The 23,648-nt window shown below is 42.5% G+C and overlaps 3 protein-coding genes across 3 annotated transcripts in view; all 3 read left to right on the top strand.

Moving 5' to 3' along the window:
* The first annotated feature begins 2,099 nt into the window (after positions 1-2,099).
* On the top strand, positions 2,100-2,294 carry LOC101116025 (H/ACA ribonucleoprotein complex subunit 3-like). Its single transcript, XM_042242745.1, has one exon. It carries the CDS (start codon positions 2,100-2,102, stop codon positions 2,292-2,294), a length of 195 nt encoding a protein of 64 aa, XP_042098679.1.
* Positions 2,295-8,748: 6,454 nt separating this feature from the next.
* Positions 8,749-23,648, top strand: part of CLIC4 (chloride intracellular channel 4) — an 81,826-nt gene continuing 66,926 nt past the window's right edge. The window contains exon 1 of the mRNA XM_004005110.5: positions 8,749-9,000. Within this exon, the coding sequence (XP_004005159.1) occupies positions 8,929-9,000 (72 nt within the window). The 5' untranslated portion in view covers positions 8,749-8,928. The remainder of the gene's footprint in view (positions 9,001-23,648) is intronic.
* LOC114113248 (cytochrome c-like) lies at positions 20,094-20,646 on the top strand. Its single transcript, XM_042244557.2, has one exon. The coding sequence runs from the start codon at positions 20,162-20,164 to the stop codon at positions 20,477-20,479; it is 318 nt and encodes a 105-aa protein (XP_042100491.1). The 5' UTR covers positions 20,094-20,161; the 3' UTR covers positions 20,480-20,646.

Below are 23,648 nucleotides of genomic sequence, written 5' to 3'. Positions count from 1 at the left end.
CCAAAATTATGGCTAAGTCACAGTTAGCAGGATTTTATAGGACCCAATTCATATTGCGGGGACAAATCTGAAGTTCAAAGATGCATTGGGATTTTCCATAACTGAGTTGACTGACATCACTAGAGATTAGTTTGTTGTTGGTGGTTAATTGCTCAGTCGTGTCTGACTGTTTTCGACCCCATAGACTGTAGCCCACCAGGCTCCTCTGTCCATGGGATTTCCCAGGCAAGAATACTGGAGTTGCCATTACCTACACAGGGGATCTTTCAGACTCAGGGATCAAACTCATGGCCCCTGACACATCTCTGGCATTGCAGGTTGATTCTTTACTGCTGAGCCCCTGGGGAAGCCCCCAGAGACTAATTAAGCACCTGTTACAGGTACAATGAGAAAAACAATGATGTGAAACTTAGGAAATGGAGGTTAAAAGGCAATGGTTGAATTTTATTTATTCTTTCACTGAATCTCATCAAACTTGGGGCTTCTCAGATGGTGCTAGTGGTAAAGAACCTGCCTGCCAATGCAGGAGACATAAGAGTCTCAGGTTCAGTACCTGGGTTGGGAAGATCCCTTGGAGGAGGGCATCACGATTATTATTATTTTATTATGTCTCAAGCACTGAGCTAGGTATAAGAAAGTATGAGTAAGAATTATAGGCATACATGATTTTGTTGTATATCATTGTATTGTACTTTGTAGATACTGCATTTTCTTACAAATTAGAGGCTTTTGGCAACCTGCCATTGAACAAGTCTATTGGCCCTATTTCTCCAACACTGTTAATTTATTTAATATACTTATTTTTAAAATGTATTTCACATCTGTAATGTATCAAGTACTCTGCTAAATCATTTGCATGCATTATCTCACTTAATCCTCACAATTACCCTGTGATATTAGTATTCTTATCACCCTTATCTTATACATAAAGAAACTGAGGCTTACAGACTAATTTGCTATTTTTCCCATTGTGAATTTAGTTAGCAAAGAATAAATATTTGAAACTCAGGTCTAGTGTACCAACAGCATTATTTTTATTTACTTGGTTATTTTATTTATTTACTTTTGCTTGTTATTTTTGGCTATGCCATGGAATCTTAGTTCCCCAACCAGGGATCAAACCTGTGGTCTCAGCAGTGAAAGTGCGGCATCCTTCTGCCAGGGAGTTTTCTAACAGCATTATTTCTTTTTTTAATTTTTAATTTTTTTAAAAACCTTTAATTCTGTATTGGGTTATAGCCAATGCCATGATGGTTTCAGGTGAACAGCAAAGGGACTCAGCCATGCATACACTTGTGACCATCCTCCCCCAACCTAGACAGCACATTAAAAACCAGAGACATTACTTTGTCAACAAAGGTCCGTCTAGTCAAGGCTATGGTTCTTCTAGTAGTCATGTATGGATGTGAGAGTTGGACTTTAAAGAATGCTGAGCGCCGAAGAATTGATGCTTTTGAACTGTGGTGATGGAGAAGACTCTTGAGAGTCCCTTGGACTGCAAGGAGATCCAACCAGTCCAACCTAAAGGAGATCAGTTCTGGGTGTTCATTGAAAGGACTGATGTTGAAGCTGAAACTCCAATACTTTGGCTATCTGATGCAAAGTGCTGACTCATCGGAAAAGACCCTGATGCTGGGAAAGATTGAGAGCAGGAGGAGTAGGGGACGATAGAGGATGAGATGGTTGGATGGCATCACTGACTCAATGGACAGAGGTTTGGGTGGACTCCAGGAGTTGATGATGGACAGGGAGGCCTGGCATGCTGCGGTTCGTGGGGTCACAAAGAGTTGGACATGATTGAGCGACTGAACTGAACTGATTCTCCCCCAAACTCCCCTCCCATCCAGTCTGCCACATAACATTGAGCAGGGTTCCATGTGCTATACAATAGAACAGTATTATTTTTAAATTAAAGTATGTATATTATTTTTTTCAGGGTAATGCTACTGCACACTTAATAGACTACGTACAGTGCAAACATAATTTTTATATGTACTGGGAAACCAAAAAAATTTGTGTGACTTGCTTTATTAAGATACTGGCTTTCTGAGTTAGAGGTAGCTGCGGAGGGAATTGAAAGCTTAGGCTTTGCTATGGTCATGTTTCTCCAGTATTACTACAGTGGGCAGGGAGACCAGGTCTACACGCTGAAGGAGCCTGACTCTATGGGACAACAGAGCCGCTGGGCCTATCCTGTTCAATTCGCCCTGGACGACAAATACTCTCAAGATGAAATCACCATCAAGAAATGCTTCAAGGTACTCATGACCCAGAAACCTCGGCCTGTCCTCTGAGGGTCTCTTAAAATCTCATATCCCTTCTGCTGCCTGCTAGCCCCAGGAGACTTTCTGAAACCATGCTCTTCAATCTGTGAGCCTTGAAGTCTTGCTACAACTCTTGTTTCTTGAATCCAGTCTCATCCTTGCCTTTGATCATGCTTGTTGTGAGGCAATTATGGTAGCATCCTCTTTAAAGGGAAGATGTTTGAATCATCTTTTCATACTTTGAATCACTGCCAGGTTATTAAAATGATTTGAAAGAGAAAAAAAAGATACTGGCTTTATTATGGTGGCCTGGAAATGAACTCACATCTCTAAGGCCTGCCTCTCGTTTTTATTAGCACTTAGTATATGCCAGGCTGTGTGGTAATAAGCTTTACATTTATTTACCTGTTTAATCTCCATAACAACTCTATGAGATAGGTATTGTAATTATCATCATTTTATAAGACGAAATTGGTACAGAGGGGACTACTTGCTCAAAATCACACAGCTAGGAAATAAGATATTTTGCTCAACTAAAGATGGATATAAGCTTCCTTTTACTCTGAGAATCTCACAGTATACCAAGGCAGAAGACATTGATATGAACAGTAATAATAGCCAACATTTATTATATGTTTATAATTAAATGCTTTACATGGATTATCTCATTTAATCCTCAAAGTGACTTTATTAGTTAGGTTCTATTCTAGTCTCTTGTGATGAGGAGGCTTGCTTGAGTTAAGTAACTTGTCCAGATGGAGTTCAAAATCAGGCAGTTTGCTAGAGAAGCTCACTTTAGTACATGCAATACCACCTAACCTCCTTGATGGGTGATGTAGAATCCAGACCAATACATTGGTTCAAGGCAGCTCCCTGGAGCAGGGGAATATTTGAGTTGGGCCTTAAGGATAGGTAGGCGCTTACCCATACCCACTAAGTATAGAATGTGGTGAAAAGACGATTTTGGGCTGAAGTCTCAGCTCTGCCACCTTCCCAACTGAATGACTTGTGTTTAATCTCCTCCATTCCCTAGTTTCCTTAATTGTAAGTGTGGACAATGAAAATTATTCATCTGAAACACCATGAGGAGTAAAGTTTTTTTATTTTTTTAAGAGTGCAGGCTCAGTAGTTGTGGGGCTTATTTGCCCCAGGTTATGTGGGATCTTCCAGATGTACAAGCTGGGAATAGAAAAGGAAGAGGAACCAGAGATCAAATTGCCAGAATCTTTTGGATCTTAGAAAAAGCAAAGGAAGTTCCAAAAAAATATCTACTTCTGCTTCATTGACTACTCAAAAGCCTTTGACTATGTGGATCACAAAAACTGTGGATGATTTTTAAAGAGATGGGAATACCAGGCCACCTGACCTGCCTCCAGAGAAACCTGTATGTGGGTCAAGAAGCAACAGTTAGAACCTTACATGGAACAACTGACTGGTTCCAAACTGAGAAAGGAGTACATCAAGGCTATACATTTTCATCCTCTTTATTTAACTTATATGCAGACTACACCATGCAAAATGCCGGGCTGGATGACCACAAGCTGGAATCAAGATTGCTGGGAAAAATATCAACAATCTCAGATATTCAGATGATACCACTTTAATGGTGGAAAGTGAAGAGGAACTAAAGAGCTTCTTGATGAAGGTTAAAGAAGAGAGTGAGAGAGCTGGTTTAAAACTCAACATTCAAAAAACTAAGATCATGGGAGCTGGGCCCATCACTTCAAGGCAAATAGAAGGGGAAAAAGTGGACGTGGTGGCAGATTTTCTTTTCTTGGTCTCCGAAATCACTGTGGACAGTGACTGCAGCCATGAAATTAAAAGACACTTAGTCCTCGGAAGAAAAGCTATGACCAACCTAGATAGCATATTAGAAAGCAGAGGCATCACTTTGCCAACAAAGGTCTGTGTAGTCAAAGCTATGGTTTTTCCACTAGTCATGTATGGATATGAAGGTTGGACCATCAAGAAGGCTGTGCACTGAAGAAATGATGCTTTCTAATTGTGGTGCTGGAGAAGACTTTGGAGAGTCACTTGGACTGCAAGGAGATCCAATGAGTCAATTCTCAAGGAAATCAACCCTGAGTATTCATTGGTAGACTCTTGAGAGTCCCTTGGACTGCAAGGAGATCCAACCAGTCCATTCTAAAGATCGGTCCTGGGTGTTCTTTGGAAGGAATAATGCTAAAGCTGAAACTCCAGTACTTTGGCCACCTCATGTGAAGAGGTGACTCATTGGAAAGACTCTGATGCTGGGAGGGATTGGGGGCAGGAGGAGAAGGGGACGACAGAGGATGAGATGGCTGGATGGCATCACCGACTCGATGGATGTGAGTTTGAGTGAACTCCAGGAATTGGTGATGGACAGGGAGGCCTGGCATGCAATTCATGGGGTCGCAAAGAGTCGGATACGACTGAGCAATTGAACTGAACTGAGCTGAACTGATTCATTGGTAGGACTGATGCTGAAGCCGAAGCTCCAAAACTTTGGCCACCTGATGTGAAGAGATGACTCATTGGAAGACCCTGATGCTGGAAAAGATTGAAGGCAAAAGAAGAGAACATCAGAGGATAAGATGGTTAGATAGCAACATCAACTCAATGGATATGAATCTGAAAACTCTGGGAGACAGTGAAGCATAGGGAAGCCTGTATGCCATGAAGTCACAAAGAGTTGGACATGACTTAGGGACTAAACAACAATATGTTCCCCAACCAGGGATCCAACCCACATTCCCTTCATTGGAAGGCAGATTCTTAACCACTGGACCCCCAGGGAAGTCCCCATGAGGAATAAATGGGATTGGATATAAAAACACTCAGATATCTGGCATGCATCATGGGAGTTCAGTAGTTGAGATTAAGGACAGATGGGTTTAAGACCAACAGCTATTTCCTAAGCAGCACTTACCATGCACCAGGCACCACTGCAAGCATTTAACATGGATTTACTTATGCACAATCCTATTTACTCATGAAAAATCATAACTATTGTTAGTTATTATTTTCAGACCCATTTTACAGAGGAGCAAAGTGAACACAGCCAAGTTAAATAAGGTACTCTGAGCTAGTAAACCACAGTGGCAGAACTGCAGCCCAGGCAGTCTGACCCAGAGTCCACGTGCTCGGCTCTTCACTGCCTCAGTTGCAGAGAGTGGGTTTGAGACGGTCAGCTAGAGCAGCACTACAGAATCAGGACTGGGAAGAGGCAAGTGTGCCAGCAGTGGGGGCTTTCTGGAGGTGCCATCTTGCCCCTTGGAAAACCTGACTTCTCATTTAGCAGCAATCATAGACAAACACAAACCACCTGACCTCTCAGAAGGCGCCAACAAGACCTTCCAAAGGATACATCAGGGGTAAACTGTAGCTTAAACAAGGCACATACTCCCATTCCATAAGTTCTTACTGTGTATTATGAATTGTTCTATGAGCTGGGAATATTAGCCATAACCAAAAATCAAACAAAAAGTTCTGCCCTCATGGAATTGATGTTTAGTGGCAGGAGAGAGACAATAAGCAAATAAACAAGTAAAATGTATTTCAGAGGGTGATAAGTGTTATGGGGAGAAATAAAGTGGAGAGTAGAATGAGGTTGAACGCTTGCAATGTTGAGTAGGATGGTATTGGGGGAGATCTCCCTGAGAAGGGAGGTATGTGAGCAAAGACCTGAAGGAGGCAAGAGGATGGGAATTGCAGGAATCCTGGGGGAAGAATGTTCCTCTGGGGGAAGAATGTTCCGTAGGAGGAGGAGAGCAAGTGCAAAGACCCTGAGGCAAGAAGGCGTTTGGCACATTCAAAGAATAGCAAGGAGGCAGGTGTGCCTGGGATAGAGAGCAAAGGGGAGAGGAATCAGAGATGAGGTCAGAAGCGGATGGGGGTGGAGGAGGGAGGAGAACACATCTCTACCTGTCTTCAAGATCTGTGTGTGTGTTATAAAAACAAATGAACACAGAATGCAAAACAGGCATGCATTTCAGTACTGGAATATGAGACTTAAATGCAACATGCTTGTGGACCCTCCCCCACATACACTTCCTGGTTCTCTCCCTTTCTACCTCTCCTTGGACTGGCTCTGCGCATCCATGCAAGCCCGGTGGTGGTGGAAATTGGGAAATGTAGGTAGAAGTGACTGTGATCAGATTTCTAAGCACAGGCCCTGGCTCTCAGCCTTGGAGATCATCACTGCCTCAAGGTTCTGTGGGGGAGAATGTCAGTGGCTTCCTCTCAGGATCTGCCTCAATAAGGCCTAAAAACCCCTAGTTGGCTCATCCCTCCATGCCTTGGTCAGCTCCATGTCCTCGGCCGAGAGGCCAGTTTGGGGCTGTCAGCCGACACTCACCACATGTAATAGTGACTGATTCAAGCTGAATTTGATGACCATCAGGCAACATTTTCAAAAGAGGACTGCCTGGAAATATTCTTTGCCTCAGGGCCAGTCTGGGGTCATCTTGGAGGTCCCATTTGATTGTTTTAGACCTGAATCTGCTTTGAACTGGTTCACTATTTTGGTTCCTTTTCAGGCAGGTAGAGACTGGAAGCAAACTTTGGTACACTTTCCTGACTCCATGAAGAACCAACACGAGGTTCAGTTGGCACTTCAGTTTTTGTTTTTGGTTTGGGTTCCCATCTCGGGGACAGCCTCCTGGCATTTTACTTCTTCTCAACAAATGGGCTGGGCTTGGGGAGTTAAGTGTGACACCATCCTCGCCTGCAGGGGTGGACAGGGACAGGAGGAGGCCTAGGGTGGCGATAGTAGCTATCACTGGCTAAGCAGGACATGAGGTAAGGAAGGCCTGGTAACAGCCCCACCCCCATGTAGAGAATGAAACTGAGGCTTAGGGAGTTGGGGCTTCCCAGGTGGCTCAGTGGTAAAATAATCTGCCTGCCAATGCAGATTCGATCCCTATGTCGGGAAGATCCCCTGGAGGAGGAAATGGCAACCCACTCCAGTATTCTTGCCTGGAGAATCCCACTGACAGAGGCGCCTAGCAGGCTACAGTTCATGGGGTCGCACACTGAGCAGGCAGGGATTTCAGGATCTTGCAGTTTAAGGGCTTAAGATCTGACTCTAGATCATGTGCTCCTAACCCCTGGGGTAGGATGTTTCTTTAATAGAGTTCCTGCAAGAGAATTTGAGCAAGACGCTATGGACTGGGAGAGGGAGAAGCTACCGGTTTCACTATATTTTCACACATATGTTCACTTTGTTAAAACATTCTGACATGTACTATGCTCTGAGGATGTGGAGAGATAAACCTCGGTCTGATCCTCTCAGGACTCAGCCTTCAACTTAAGCTAGGAGGTGGGGAGGAGTAGCTGAGTCATGTGTTACGGAAAGTCAGAAGAGGGGACAAGTAACTGTTTCCAGAGGGGATGACACTCGCCCCAGGCATTCATCAGTCGCAAAACCGGTGCTTACCTCCTGCCTGACTCAAAGTAAACAGCCACTGTCCTCAGGGACTTCAAGTCCCAGTAGAGTTTTTCCAGTTTGAAGACCACCTGCATTCAAAAGGTCCCGGTGCTTGTTAAAATGGGAATTTCTCCCTTCCCCTCGGGAGAAGCAGAGAATTGAGTAAAGCAGGTCTGGGTGTAGCGCCAGGTGATTCTGATACACACTTTAGGTTTGCCAGGTGGATGGGGAAAGGAAATCGCTTCGGGGAAGGGGAACCCTATGGCTTAATAGCTTGAGGGTCCTTCGCAGCCTCGGGCAAAGGCGTTCAGTTCAAGACCTTAGGGTCTCGGAGGAGAGGGATTTGGTCCGTGCTGTTTATTGCGGGGGGCTGGGGGGCAGGCACAATGTAGGGTCTCATAAATATTTGTTAATACGCTGGCTCCCAAGACAGAAGTGACCGGAGAGTCAAAAGGGAAAACAGAGAAGTCAGGGAGGAAGGATAAAACGGTGCTTTTAAGGGGATGAAAACTTTCTCTGAAGAGGCAGAAGGGAGCTCTGCCTAACTGAGGGTGTTGGGGGGGAGGCAACTGCTGGGGGAAAGGGCGACGAGTCCTGGGGGTGCTGCAGCAGAGGGGAGAGGCCGGGAGATGCCTTCTCGCCTCTCCAGGCCGGCCGAAGGCTGAGGTCACTTGGCACAGCGCCAGTAGCAGCTGCGAGAACGCGCCCGCGCTTCGGCGGTAGGCGGTGTCAGGCGCTGGTTCCCGGGGGACTTTCCCCTCCGCCCCACCTCGGGAGGCGAGGCTCAGAGTCCCGCCCTCCGCTCGCCCAAGCCCTGGCTTCTCTTGGTCCCCACCGGTGCCACGCCGCTGAGCCGAGGGCAAGCAGCCTCCAGGGGCCGGAGCCATCCTTCTGCCCCCAAGCCCCCCACCCCAACTCAACACCCACTTGGCCGAGGCCACGCCCCCGAGCTCCGGCCGCCCACTTTTCCTCTGAAGAGTCCGGAGACTCCTGCCTTTGGCCCCGCCCCAACCGAGACCCCGCCCCCGGCGCCCCGCCCCCGCGACTTGAAGGGGCCGGGGCTGCGGCCGCCTCAGAGTCGCGCGCGCGGGGCGTGGGGCGGTGCTGAGGAGACGAGCCTGAGGCGCGGAGGCTGAGGCGAGCTAGACGCCAGGACAGTCCAGGGAGCTGCCGCGCGGCGGGAGCCCGTAGCCAGAGCAGTCCCGGAGCAGAAACAGCCGCCGCCGCCGTCCGCGGAGCCCAGCCGAACCGGCCATGGCGTTGTCGATGCCGCTGAACGGGTTGAAGGAGGAGGACAAAGAGCCCATCATCGAGCTCTTCGTCAAGGTGAGCCCTCGCCGCCGTCCCGTCCTCCCAGAGCCGCCAACCTCCCCGGCCCTGCGCCCGCCGGGCCGCGGGGGGCGGCGTCCCCTGGGCGCTCCTCCGCCGCGGCGCCCCCACGCGGCGCAGGGCAAGCGGGCTGGAGGGGAGCTTTGCTCCCGCGCCCCCGGCCCATTGTCTTGGGCCCACCCGCGCCTTCCCGCCGCCGAGGCCGGTCGAGGGAGCCGGGGTGGGACTGGGACCCCAGAAAGCCAGCGCTGCGGGGCGGGGAGGGGGGGCGGCACCGCATCCAGCCGCGGGGACCCCGGCGGATGCCTCCCCATCGTCGCGCGTCCGGGTGGGGCGAGCTTCTCCCTCCACCCCCGCCGCCACCCCGGGGCCCCGGAGGCCCCAGTCCCTGGGGCCGGGGCGAGGGTGGGTCCTGTCAGCCTCCTCTCCCCAAGCCACCGCCGGGGCGCCCGACCCCACCCCACTTCAGCCCTCGGCTCTCGACCCAAGTCCACTCCCAGCCCGGGAGGCGAAGCCTCAGCCCGTCGTGAGCTGATGGACTGAACTTCTTTGAACGCTTTCTGAAAGAGCGTGTCGCTCCCGGCTGTAGGAAACTGTAACTTTAATTTTCGATTCCATCTGAAAAAATGTTTTAAAAAGAGCAGACATTCCTGGGCCTCCGGAAAAGACCGAGATTCCCAGCTTGGGTTTTCCTGTCTGAGGTATTTGACCACCATCTGGTTTCTTGTTTCTCAAGCGCGAGTGTTTTGTATGATGCAACATTTTGGCTGCTCCCCTCGGTGTTGCTGCCTCGGGAAAGATTATGTGCCCTTTTGTTTTGAAAGAAAAACTGACGAGGAAAGAATTCGTAACTTGCTTGGGCTTTAAAGGGTTGATTTTTTTGCCCCTTCTGGTCTCTTCAGTTTTTATATCCTGGAACTACCATGTTTGTTGACAAGTACTACCTCTAGCCCTTTACTTTTTTCTTCAGTATTTTTCGTTTTCGCAAAGGAGAAAGACAGAAGTTACGAACATCTGGATGCAACTGCCTCTCTCAAAACTTCTTTAAAATCCTCGAGATTTTCTTTCTTAGTCACTTACTTAAGCCAGCTCTCAGATTTAAGCTCTTAGTTGGAGAATTTAACAGAAATCCGTAACAATTTTGTTCTTTATTTCCTGAGTTTTTATTCTAAAGTACAGAAGATATTTAGGGGTATGTTTCAGACATGGAAGGAAGAAATGCTCTGCAAGTGATGGGAACAGTATTTTGAGATTTCATTCAGTTATCAGTTTTAGAAGCAGTTGTATTCAGGGAACTGAGAACTCACAGAGTATCTTCAAAGAGTCTCAGTTATTTGTAGTGGCAGATATAGTACTTTGAGATACAGAGAATGTAGGAAGAAATCTGAAATAAGGAAAAGGAAAAAAAAGAAAAAGGAAGAGGCCTGGAAGGCAGCATGGAGAAGGGAGAGGGGTGGGTCAGACAGAAGTATTCAAAAAATTTCACTGAGCCAGGAATAGGAAGGAATTTCCATAAATTCAAGAACAGTGTATCTACTGAAAACCTAAAAAACATGTTACTTAAGCATATTACTTTAGAAGTATCATTAAATTTCCAGTCAGATAAAGGTGCTATCAGTAGTGGCCTTTCAGCATTGTACTGGAGATCTAGCCAATACAATAAGACAAGAAAAAGAAATAAAGGATGTGAATTACAGGCAAGGAGATCAATGCTTAATGCCCTATTACTATTAATTTAACTCTTCAGTTAGGAGGGAGATGTGGTGCCTTGTTTCCCAGACCTGAGTCACTTGTATACATCCCTTCTTAATTTTCTGTATATTTCTTGAATTGGTATTATTTACTTAATCCAGCTCAGTTTTTAGAAAGCATAAACACATTGCTGTAAGCAATAATGCTTGTGAAACTGGATTAGGTGTGGTGATTATATTTCTTACGTGCATAACTATCAAAATAAATGTTTGTGAGCCATTTAAAAGCATCCTACTTATCAGTAGTTGTAAGCCTCTGTCACTGGGCTTGGTGGCAAAGAACCAGGTTCAAGTCATAGTTCTGTACTCACTGGCAGTTTAACCTGGGCAGGTGATTTTCCCTCTCTGAGACTTGTTTTCCTCTTTATGAAATAAGAGGTGAAATGTTTTCTGCTGCCCCATGATTCTCCATAGGCAAAACTTTGTACTGATATATAAATCAAGATAGCTGTTTCAAAGGGGGAAAAGGGGACAGGTAAGTTGTGGTAAAGAGTATTCTTGATTACCAAAATCTATGTGTGGGAAATGCCAATGGGGAAACTACCCTTGTAAATAAAATTATTTTGAAAGCAGCAAAGGGGTGGAGACTGTGGTTGTCCAGTGTGGCATGTTAAACACCTGAGTTTGTAGCAGGAAACTGTTACCTGCACCTAAAGGAAATGAGTATAAACATGCTACCTGTTCAGGTAGCGTTAAATTTTATGGAAATAGGCTGGGACCTTATGAGCTAGTGTGACTAGACTCACTGCTGCATTTTTTCCCCCTTGTTTTTGGAGTTGTCTGTTCATGAGCCCAGTGAATTCTCATTGCCTGTATAACAGCAGTGCTCCATTTTTGTTTGTTTACCCCCAGCATGTACAGGATGAGGGGTGCCCTCCCAACAGTAAAAGAGGCCTACAAAGGCAGTCATCCTCAAGAGTTAGGATGCCCTCTTTCTCCTACTCTGAGGGGGCCTGGTATGGATTTTGATACACTAGTCCTACTTGGAGACCACTGATTAATAGGGTGAAGTTCAAGCCCTTTAGCAAGGTCATAAAGTCTCTTATCTACTGCCAGGTTTCTAATCCAATTTGTCCACTTACTAATAGTAAGTCCCAGAACATATTGCTTAAAGCTCTCTATGGCTCATCTGCACAGGTGAGATATTAATAGACCAACCTCATGGGATTAAATTAGTTAATAGATATGGTGATAATAAGCTTAGAACAAAGCCTAGTTCTAAGATACTAGAAGTAAATAAATTAGTAAATAAATGGTAGTAGTGTGTCATTTTGTATATACTTATTTGTATGTACATCTTCCCTACTTGAAAGGCAGTAAGTTTCTTGATGGTAAAGTCTGTGTATTGTTCTGAGTGGGTACCTAAGATGGTACCAAATAGTTGGAATGAGATTGTTTCCTTCTTTCTGAGCATTTTGGTGTCAATATATGTGTCTGACATGCTTTGGAATTGAGGGCTATTTACTTTTTAGATCCTGATGGTCTGTGTCTCAAACCTCAGTCCTTCAACTTTGCTTACCCTCCAGCCTCCAAAACTGTGTGGTTTTATCTATTTTCCCTTCCATTTTTGGTACTTCTAGTCTTTTCATGTATCTGCCATATATTTTCTACCAGTATTTCTTCTTTGTTACAGTCAGAATTTGAAAACCCAGATTTCTATATGGGATAAAAGTAAATACTGTGTTGAACAACAAAATGAGAGAAGTTGAGAAGAGTCTGATCTTTGGATTTTTCCTTTGCTTCTCTATGCCTAACTCCTATTGATTCCCCTGCTGCCCTCTCGCCCCACCCCCTGCTAGAATCTCTGGTATGATGTGATGATGTTTCTGATCTTGGGGAGGAGGATTCCCTTTACAGTTTACTTTTACTGGCTGGAATGTAAAGTTGTTGGTGTTGCCATTTTGAACTGGGACACTGTTGGCAGTCATTCCTAAACTGCTAGAATTGGAGTGGTGTAAAAAGTTAATCTGGTGCAGAGTGGCTTAACACACAAGAATAATTGTTTCTTTTGAGGTATTTGGCAGAATTTTTAATGTGGGTGAACCCTGACTGCTTGGAGCCAGACTGCATGGCTTGAATCTGGCTTCTAGAGGTGTGTCAGGGAAGTTTCTTAAGTTCTTAGTAGTACCTCGGTTTCTTGACCGCTAATATTGAGATGATGAGAACAGCACAATTTTATGAGGTTGCTGAGGGGATTAATTGGTGACCTGTGTGTATTAATTAGGGTAATCTAAGCTTCTGTAATAAGTACTGTTATCTACCCCAAACAGTGGTTCAAACAAAATGGAAGTTAATTTCCTTTCTCACCTGGCAACCCAGGCAGGGTGTTCTCAATGTTGACGGCTTTCCTCCTTAGAGTCATTTAGGGACCAAAGCGCTTTTCAGCTGCTTTCCCCACCAGCCCCCATGGCACTGTCCTCTCAGTCAGAGCTAGTGACTGAGAGATGCTGGTTGCAGCAGTCGGTGAAGAGTATGGAGGAGGCTCATCATAAGGGCACCAGCCTAGAACTCCTACCTGCCACTTCCTTCCATTCTACCCTGGGGAGAACTGTAATTACATGATTTCATCTAACTGCAAGGAATGCTAGGAAATACGATCCAGCCGTATATCATCCTATGTAAGGTATTAGGAATAGTGCTTGGCTCATAGTAGAACAGTGGACACCTATTTTCGTTCTTGATAATATATTCTTCTTTTTTTGGCTGTATTGTGTGGCTTCGTAGGATCTTATTTCCCACCAGGGATTAAACCCAGGCTGTCGGCAGTGAAAGTAGAGTCCTAACCACTGGATTTCCAGGGAATTCCCAATAGTGTATTATTCATAAGTACAAGCTTCGTTAATTGGATTCAGGGGATTGTGTAAACCCTTAAAATTACATCTAAAATTCTATATGAATCTATTTTTCTGGGAATTAGGAACCATTGTTCTAAAAAGTAGATGGTGGCATTCTGATTGTTGTTAATTCATATAAGAAAGATAGAAAAGAAAAGTTTGACCTAGATGATCCTTAAAGTCACTTACATCTTGATTATCTGTGATTTAAAGCATTTATTGGAATGAAGTAAGTGCCTGAAACTGAGTTAGGTATTATGCAAAATATAAGAAACTATTAAGCATTTTCTATTTTTAGGTTTATAAATTTTATTGGAAAGAAAACAACAATACAGGGGGGTACATGCTTAACGAGTCAACTGTGGTTCACATTAAGTTGGGCCAGGACAGATGGGTAAAGGCAGAGGAGTAGGCTTTGACTTGACTTTGAAAAAATAGCTATCATAAGGGAATTGGGAATAGCCAAGAATGGGAATGTTAGGGGGTGTGTGTGTGTTTTATAATTTTATTTATTTATTTTGGCTGTGCTAGATCTTTGTTGCTGTGAGGGCTTTAATCTAGCTGCTGTGCGCAACTTCCTGTTTCGGTGAAGGCTCTTCTTGCGTCAGAGCGCAGGTTCTAGGACATGCAGGCTTCAGTAGTTGCAACTCCCAGCCTCAAGAGCACAGGCTCAATAGTCGTGGGATAGGGACTTAATTGCTCTGCATCATGTGGGATCGACCTTGGACCGACCTAAGTCTCCTGCATTGACAGGTGGATTCTTTACCACTGAGCCACCAGGGGAGCCCTGGGAATGTTAGTTCTGACATCACTTGTAAAACTCATTATGCAGGAGACAGTAGATAGATGATCCTTTCAGAAGAAGAAGGAGCCAGCAGTGTTTCAAACCCATAGTGCCAGGGAGACGAGTTATTTAGAAGCTGAGAATGAGGCTTTGAAAACCTAAGTCTGAGTCTTACTGTTTTCCCAGCACTTCTCTACTTTTTGGATCGCTGTCTACTCTTCAGCTTCTCAGCAGCATTTGGAAAGGTGCAGATGGATTATGGGCAGGCTCGCAGCTGTCTTCTTTCCACTGTGTAAAGTGGGAGTTCTTTATGTTTTGTTTTGAGGGCAGCCTTTTTTTTTTAAACACAGACAAATGAAATTAATTTTCTATAGGCAGTGATGCAGAAAACTTTGTTTTAATAATTGAACCAAAACTAACCCAACATCAAGACAGTGTTACCTTGGATGAATTGCTTTGACATTTATTTGAGGTTTTCAGAGGGGAAAATTCAGGTGATAGAAATGAATGTAAAAATGTGAAGTTTTGGCAACACTATTTTGTTATGTTTTGTCTGGGCTGTTCTGAATACTTAACAGTGCTCCTCTTGGCAAAGGCCAAGGTGATTACTTGATTAAATGTAAAATTCTTAGAGAAAGGGGCCCCAAATGTAACAGATGGGAGGATTCTGAGACAAGGTGACTGAGCACATGAAAAGTCTAACATGAAGGAAGGAGATTGGTGGGAGGGGTAAGTTATGAGGTAGAGGTTAACACATACACACTACTATATATAAAGTAGATAACCAACAAGGATCTACTCTATAGCACAGGGACCTATACTCAATATTTTGTGATACCCATAAAGAAAAAGAATCTGAGAAAGAGACTGTGTGTATAACTGAAGCACTGTGCTGTACACCTGAAACACAACATTCTAAATCAACTATACGTCAATTAAAAAAAGTCTAATGATATGAATAATAATAGGAAAGAGCAAAGTGGAAGACCTGGCTGTTGCTAAAAGTTAGAGTTGGTTTGGAAGGGTGCTTACAGAGATGCCTGGAAGCCAGTAAAATGATGGTGAGCAAGACTTTCCCATTTCCTGTTTCATCGACAGTGTGGAACCTCAGTGTTCTTATGTCTCCTGACTAGGGAATTAGTGAGACCATAAAAGGAAAATTTGTTAGCCAGGCTGAAGAGTGTGATTAAGGCAGCTTTCAGTCAAGTAGGGGAGTAAGTTAAGATGGGTTTGTCCATTGTATAGGTTCTTGTAGAAAATGGAAAGGGACTTTCTGAATACAAACTGTCCAAGTTTGATTTAATAGAAATCTAAATTTAATTCAGAGATCAGTTTGTGAATTCTTTTGGAAGTTTTAATCCTTTTGTCTTTTTGGTAACTTGACTGTATCCCTTAGTACTCAGTACCAAGAAATGGTATACAGAATATCAATTAGCCTTATTTGGTTTGTTATTTTCCTTTATTTAAAACAGAAAACCAGGAAACTATATTAGTATAAATTGATGTAAATAACAACTTAATGTAGATAAATGAAGCTATAGTTGAAAGGCGTGCCAAAGATGGTCTAGGAGTATTATATATTTTAATATCAATATTTTAAAGAAGTAGTAATATTAGAGTCAAGGAGAGGTATTGACCCTCAGAGCATATATTTTGTTTCATAGATTTTTTTGTTGTTGGTGCTTTGCTTAGAGCTGAAATAGAGTATGACTCTGGGCAAGAGGTATAACAGTTTTCTTACTTTTTTGTAATAAAATTATTATTTCCAACTTTACAGGTGAGATAACTTATTTTTATGGAAAGAATTAAATTTTCATTATGATAGAATTATAAAAATGTCAATCATCTGTAATAACTTAAGTATTACATTTTACCATATGTAGCATAGCTATTTATTTGTATGTGTAAAAGAAGGAAAAAGGAGAATCTGAATAGATATTAGAGACTACAAAAGCAATTGGCTGAAAGTTGAAGTAATTAAGAACTTTTAAGAATATGTGAGTTCTGTGTATGTTTTCCTTAGTTAACAACCTGTTGCTTTATTATAGAGGTAGAGACCAGGTGGTAGATTGTTAGAGTGAAAGTTCATTAAAAGCTAAAGACAACCCAATTAGTCTTGTGCTGTGTCGGAAAATGGAAGAGTGCTAGCTATGAGACCAGACTGCATAGACTAATTGCGAGAAAAGAAGACAGACTTAAATGAACTTTTGGCCTTGAATATACATATGCCCAAGACTTAACTGAAAAATTTGCAGAGGTATGAACTTATGAAGAGTGTGAAGTTTTGTATTATTTGATTTTCTAGGTTACAGAATATATTAGTTAACATGTGAAATGAAAGTCGCTCAGTCACGTCTGACTCTTTGTGACCTCATGGTCTATACGGTCCATGGAATTCTCCTGGCCAGAATACTGGGGTGGGTAGCCTTTCCCTTCTCCAAGGGATCTTCCCAACCCAGGGATTGAACCCAGGTCTCCCGCAGTGCAGGCGGATTCTTTACCAGCTGAGCCCCAAGTGAAGCCCAAGAATACTGGAGTGGGTTGCCTATCCTGTCTCCAGCGGATCTTCCTGACCCAGGAATTGAACTGGGATCTCATGCATTGCAGATGGATTCTTTACCAGCTGAGCTGTGAGGGAGGTCGATATTAGTTAACATAGAGACCTAAATTTTTGATTTATAGGTGTTGAGGGCTTGTTGATCTTCATTAAATCAAGTAAAAACTAATGCTAGCCATTAATAACATAGACTTTACTGACATTTTTAATTATCAGCAGGACTCTTGATTGCAAAGGTATCTAAAAAAAATGACTCAGCATAAGTGGTATCTGTTTTAGTTTAAATATTGGCCCTAAATTTGAAAAATAATACCATTTTTCTTCTGCTTCCTAGAGTATTAATCTGTATGTATTATGCTTTTAAAAAAATGTTTCTTTCTAGTTATAAAACCAACAGTTATTTACTGTAGACAAACTGGAGAACAGAAAAGCATCATAAAATAAAATTACTTTTGTCCCCCTTTTCTTAAAATGACTGCTATTGCTATTTTGTTATATGTTCTAATCTTATTCATAAACTTGCATGAATTATTGGTGACAGTTTATGTATAATGTTTTAATGTTCTTCATGCAGAATACTTGGAAGAATGAAAAGTGAAACCCAATCTAAATTAAGTGAGTTGGTTTAAAGAAAATTAACTTTATTTAAGTTTTACCAGAGAAACTCTGAATTTGGATTTATTTTCCTAATGGCACTAAAAGAACATTTTTGCAGGAAGAAGGGAAGCTTTTATGTTGTGAAATCTGCCAACACCTATAATTGCTCTTAGTATAGATATTGTTTAAATGGTTTGAAGGTAGGCCCTCCTCTGTGCTCTTTGGGATATCTGTTTTGAAAAGTCTTTTTTTTTTTTTTGTAAGTATTTTCCCCCTCAAGTTCTATTAATAGTAGGTTGAGGTATGCCCATTTTATAGTTGGAGGATATAAGATGCAGTCTTTGTCTAGGAACAGTCAAGCACAGTGAAGGGATCATAATAGAAGCAAACATTGAGTACTTCCCATGCACCAAGTGCTAGAAGGATAAAGGAATAAGAACAGTTTGCTTTGTCTTCAAGGAGCTCGCAAAACAGTTTAATGGACAGAGGGTGAGTAAATGAGCCATGTTTGATGATGGCATTTTCCATATAATAGAGTGACTTTTTGTCTCATGTGCTTTTTAAAATCCAGTTGAATTAAGGTCTTAAGACACGATTTATGTGGCAGCCTAAATGACATAATTGACTTAAGAGATGAGTGAAATGTTTACATTGTATTCTAACAGATGAAGGGTAGTTGGTATTACTGAATCTACCAGGCATTGTATATTATTAGTTTGAAGAAACTTTTATCCTTTCCTTCAATAATTGTGTTAGATCCTGTAATTTTGCCTGAAATAAAACTGATACTTTAGTCATAAATGTTAAATGGATCCTACTTCCTCTAGCTGTTTACTGAATGCGATACAAACTCCATGATGCAGCATTTGTAGTCTTTCAGATCATGATCCCAGCGTGTTTTCAGTCTTATCCCCCCACTGCAGCTGCAGATATGTTATGTTCCAGCTAGACTGGTCCTCAACATGCCCTGTACTTCTCTGCCTTCCTGGAAGACTTTTGCTCTTGTTTCTTTCATCTGAAATATGCTAGCCTCTCCCGCTCCCTCCAGTTTCTGCCTGCCGGAATAATATTTGTTATTTTTTCAATCAGTCATTTAACAAATATTGCAATACTGTTCTGTGGGCTTGGATACACCAAAGAACATTATGGCATTCATATTCAGTTGAGGGAGGCATGTAGTAAATGTGTGTCTACTGGTGATAAGTGCTGTGAAGAAAAATGAAGTGTAGGGTGAGGAGTGTGGAGAATGATAGAAGTGCTCTTTTTGATTTAACAGGACATTCTATTAAATCTTTTGCTCTGCGGAAAGTAGCAAATAGGGAGGCGACGGCAGAGGCAAGGAGACTAAGTAGTGGACTGTCTATAATTCAGGCAAGAAATGATGGTGGCTTGGGCTAAGGTGAGAAGTAGTCTAATTCTGGATATATTTCTGAGATGGAGATCACAGGATTTCCTGATGGATTGGATATGGAATTTGAGCGAAGGAGAAGTAAAAGATGATACCGAGATTTTTTTTTCTTAACAACTAGAATGATGAAGTTGCTATTAGCAAAGATGGGAAATGCTTTGGGAAGGGCTAGTTCTGATGGAGAGATCAGGAATTTTGTTTTTGATATGTTAAGTTTGAGTGTTTTAAGACTTCACAGAACCTGTTGTCTAGTGAAAGAGGCTTCTATTAAAGAAATACACAGATATGGTATATAATTACATTAAGGACAAGAACAGGGTATCTTGAGAAAGAATGACAGGAAACCAATTTAGATAGAAGCTTAATGGGAGCTTCTCTGAGAAAACGACTTGTAGGATGAATAGTAATTAGGGGAAGAATGAGAGGAAGATCATTCCAAGCTGGAGGAATTGGCATATGTAAAGGCTGGAAATACTCAATGGAGGTTTTCAACACGTTGAGACTGTGTTTGGAATAGAGAGAACAAGACTGAGGTGCAGAGTGAGAAACAGACCACATCATGGAGGTCCTTGTGTGTCTTGTGAGTTTTATCCTTAGTAAAATGGCAGTGTCATGATTTAATCTGTGTTTTAGGATGAGTAGTCTAGCCATTCTGTGGCAAGAGTGGAAACAGGGAACACTACTTGTAGGCTGTTGTGATGGACAAAGATGGTGGTAGTGGTGGCTTGAATTGGCTTGAATTAGGATGGTGATGGAGAGAAGAGAATGGATTTGAGATAAATTTTGGAAGTGGAATGCATAGGAAGATGCTGAAGGAGTTCTGTGAGATGATGGGGGCATCTTGGCAGAATCACTGGTTGATAGTGGTGCCTGTTATGAGAAGGAGAAGGAGCGGTGTTCAGGTTTTGACTTGTTGAGTTTGAGATGACCGAGATGTCAAACGGACATTTCTAGTAGAAAGTTGAATGTGTAAACCCAGTGCTCAGAAAGAAGTCTCAGGAGGGTAGGGAAATTGTGTGTGTGTGTGCGCATACTTTATGTGGGATTTAAAGTGTGTGAGATCATTCTGTAAATGAGTGAAAAGTAGGAAAAATGCTCAGGACCAAATTCCTGGGAGCTCACAACACTGAAGGGTTGTGTAATAAAGAATCTGGAGTTTAGAAAGCGGGACGTTCGGCTTGTGAGCGGGAACTTCTCGGTCGCGCACAGAAAAAGAACGATTTAAAAATGGGTGATGTTGAGAAGGGCAAGAAGATTTTTGTTCAGAAGTGTGCCCAGTGCCATACTGTGGAAAAGGGAGGGAAGCACAAGACTGGGCCAAACCTCCATGGTCTGTTTGGACGAAAGACAGGTCAGGCTGCTGGATTCTCTTACACAGATGCCAACAAAAACAAAGGTATCACCTGGGGAGAGGAGACGCTGATGGAGTACTTGGAGAATCCCAAGAAGTACATCCCTGGAACCAAGATGATCTTTGCTGGCATTAAGAAGAAGGGAGAGAGGGAGGACTTGATAGCTTATCTCAAAAAAGCTACCAATGAGTAATAGTTGGCCACTGCCTTATTTATTATGAAACAGAAATGTCTCATGACTTTTTATGTGTACCATATTTAAATTGATCTCATACACTAGAATTCAGATCATGAATGGCTGATGGAATAATTCTGTTGGACAGTCCTGATTTAAATAAGATTGGTCTGTGGCTAAACAAATATGGTCAGCTTTTTTAATTTTGATAGTAATTCCAGGTCAACAAGTACTATCACTTTTCCCATTCTAAAGAGATGATTGAACTTGAATAAGGAATATGAAACTTTTTAGGAAGATGGTGCGTTCCTTCTCAGAACCTATAAGAGATTTGTTTTATATTTAGATTTCTATAACTGGTTATATTAATATATTTAAATACTGAAAAGGCCCCTTCACTGTCTCATAGAACAGAGGAGGATTCACACATGTTTCAAGTTGTGTTCATTAGCCTGTTAAGGCAAGGATTGAAAATACACTGACAAAGTCCACTTTATCTGTTTGGTTTTATAAACTATGCCAATTTAATTAAAATTCTCTATCTAAAATTTAGCCTTTTACTTAATGAAAGGCATTTTACTGTGGTTTATGTATAGCATCAAATAAAGAGTATTTAGCACCTAAAAAAAAAAAAAAAAAAAGAATCTGGAAAAGGCGAAGTGGGAGGAGTTGCAATCAAGCAATAGTGGGAAGAGGAAAACTATAAGAGCAAGGTACCATGGCATCTAGAAGTTTTTAAGGATGGAGCGATTGGTTGTATCAAGTAAAAGTTGAGTGTTCTATTTGGTTTATCAGCCTGAAGGTTATGGGTAACCTTAGTAGTAATGGCTTTGGTGGAGAGGTTGTGGGGAAGCTATAGCTGAGCTAGAAGAGTGAAGAGGAAGCGAGAGAGTGGGCTCAGTGAGTAAGTGAAGCCAAACTCTAACAAGAACCTTGGCTGTGTCAAAGAGACAGGTTGGTAGGTAGAAGGGGATACACGTCAAGGGAAGGGCTCTTTTAAAAAGTTCAGCTGTAAGAGCTATAATGTAGGAAGGAAAACTTACAACATCATCTTAGAGGTGAAAATAGTTCTCGTGAGAATCATGATAATTCAGATTGGGATGCCTTTTTACTACAAGGAAGATCTGATTTGTCGATTTTAAAGAACAGATGCTTAATCTCACTGACTTAATTTTTCTGTTGCATTTTCCAAATGCGTGAGATAGAAATGTAGAAGAGTATTTCATACTTAACTGAACTAATATAAATATGAGGTGCTTTCTGTGTGCCAGGCACCACTGTTCACTGCGTTATGTATATTAACTTATTTGACTCTTCTTCAATAAAATATTTGCTGAAAGAATATACAGACCCCCCCCCCCCGTTCCCTTGAACAGGGTTGATTCCAGAGGAGGCTGGGGGGAAAAGAAGAAATAAAAAATCATATTACTGGGGGAAAGCAGATGCCTATTAAATTCACAGAAATCTTCATATAGAGAAGCCAGAGAAATAGGCTGAGAGTATAGTGCACATCATGGGGCTCAGTTCATATTTGCAGTTCAAAATCGTTGTTACTTTAGATTGAAATGAACAGTTACCTTTTTTTCCTGGCAAAATAAAAAATTGCAGGGAGAGTCCTTGGCTGTGTTCTGGCCCTGAGTTTGTGGTTTAACAGCCGCTGGGATGAAGAGTTGCTGTCATTGTCCTGATGACTCAGCGGGGATCCCATGCTAGATTGTAACGTTGCCTCAATGTTGCTTGCAAAAGTTCTTTCTATCCTGAGTAGTATTTGAGATTCCAGACCCCAAAGTCAGAGTCAGGAAGTGATTGTTGACTTGAAGTATCATTTGTATTCCCTCTGTGGGCACTGAAATAGTCTACTTCAGAGTTGAAGATCATGAGGATTAATATTTCAAGTAAGGTAATTGAAGTGTCATTTGGAAGACTGGTTCTTCGTGTTACGCTGCTGCTACAGGGTAGTGGTTAAGAGCCCAGGCTCTGAAGCCATGTAGACTGTTTTAATCTTAGTGCTACCTTTCTGCCTGAGTGTCTCCACTGGGTAACAGTGTTTACTTCTTGGGTTTTGTGAAAATTAGAAGAGTTAATATAAGAAAAGCATTTAGTGTCTGACACAGTTAGCATTGTTTGCTTATTATCCCATGGACCTTTGGGAATGCTGAGTTAAGCCTGCCTGTGGTTACTTTATATATGTTTAATGTATCTGGTTTCAACCACCAGGATGTTACTATGAGAAGCATCTGCCAAGCTGTCACAGATGGGGAATTTTCTGTTCTTTATCAGAAGACCAGGTTTAGTACAAAAAAAGGTTAGGTCTGAACTTATTCCTGAATTTAACTTCAGTGAACCATGATCCTGTTGACAATTATTAGGTAACTAAAGGACAGTTAGGTTGGACTCTGCCATCTTAGAACATCTGCCTCAGCAGCTCTTTCTGGACTTGGAGCTAAAGCTGAGTCCATTATTATCAAGAGTGTTTTTCTTATTTTTTCTTTTTCTTTCTTTCTTTTCTTTTTGTGACAGCATTAAAAAAATAGAGATAATCTAAAACATATAGGATCCAGTGGTTCTGCAGAAGTACATTATAATTGTGGATCTTGGTGTGTGTGAGTATGTGTGCATACGTGTGTGTGTGCGTTAGCTGCTCTGCTGCTGCTAAGGCGCTTCAGTCATGTCCGACTGTGCGACCCCATAGACGGCAGCCCACCAGGCTCCCCCATCCCTGGGATTCTCCAGGCAAGAGCACTGGAGTGGGGTGCCATTTCCCTCTCCAATGCAGGGAAGTGAAAAGTGAAAGTGAAGTCGATCAGTCGTGTCCGACTCTTATCGACCTCATGGACTGCAGCCCACCAGGCTCCTCCGTCCATGGAATTTTCCAGGCAAGAGTACTGGAGTGGGGTGCCATTTCCTTCTTCAGAGGATCTTCCAAACTGAGGGATCAAACCTCATGCATTGCAGGCAGATTTTTTACCATCTGAGCCTCCAGGGAATCCTGTATATTTTATATATATATATATAAAATTTATTTTTTCCTTTTAGCTCCCTGTGCTACTAAATTTCACTGTTCCTTGATTTTGATGGTAAACTTTTGCATGAATATAGTTGATACATGATGTAAGGATCACAAAGTGACTTATAATGTTATAAGCTTCTTGAAACTACTTGATTTATTTCTATGCAAGATGGAGTA

The sequence above is a fragment of the Ovis aries genome, chromosome 2 (genome assembly GCF_016772045.2).
Source record: "Ovis aries strain OAR_USU_Benz2616 breed Rambouillet chromosome 2, ARS-UI_Ramb_v3.0, whole genome shotgun sequence".
NCBI classification, from domain to species: domain Eukaryota; kingdom Metazoa; phylum Chordata; class Mammalia; order Artiodactyla; family Bovidae; genus Ovis; species Ovis aries.
The sequence above is the reverse complement of the archived record's forward strand: the minus strand, read 5'-3'. Positions and strand labels throughout refer to the sequence as shown.

Coding starts and splice junctions, on each gene's coding strand:
- LOC101116025 (XM_042242745.1), top strand. CDS start 2,100: ATGTTTCTCCAGTATTACTACAGTGGGCAGGGAGACCAGGTCTACACG.
- LOC114113248 (XM_042244557.2), top strand. CDS start 20,162: ATGGGTGATGTTGAGAAGGGCAAGAAGATTTTTGTTCAGAAGTGTGCC.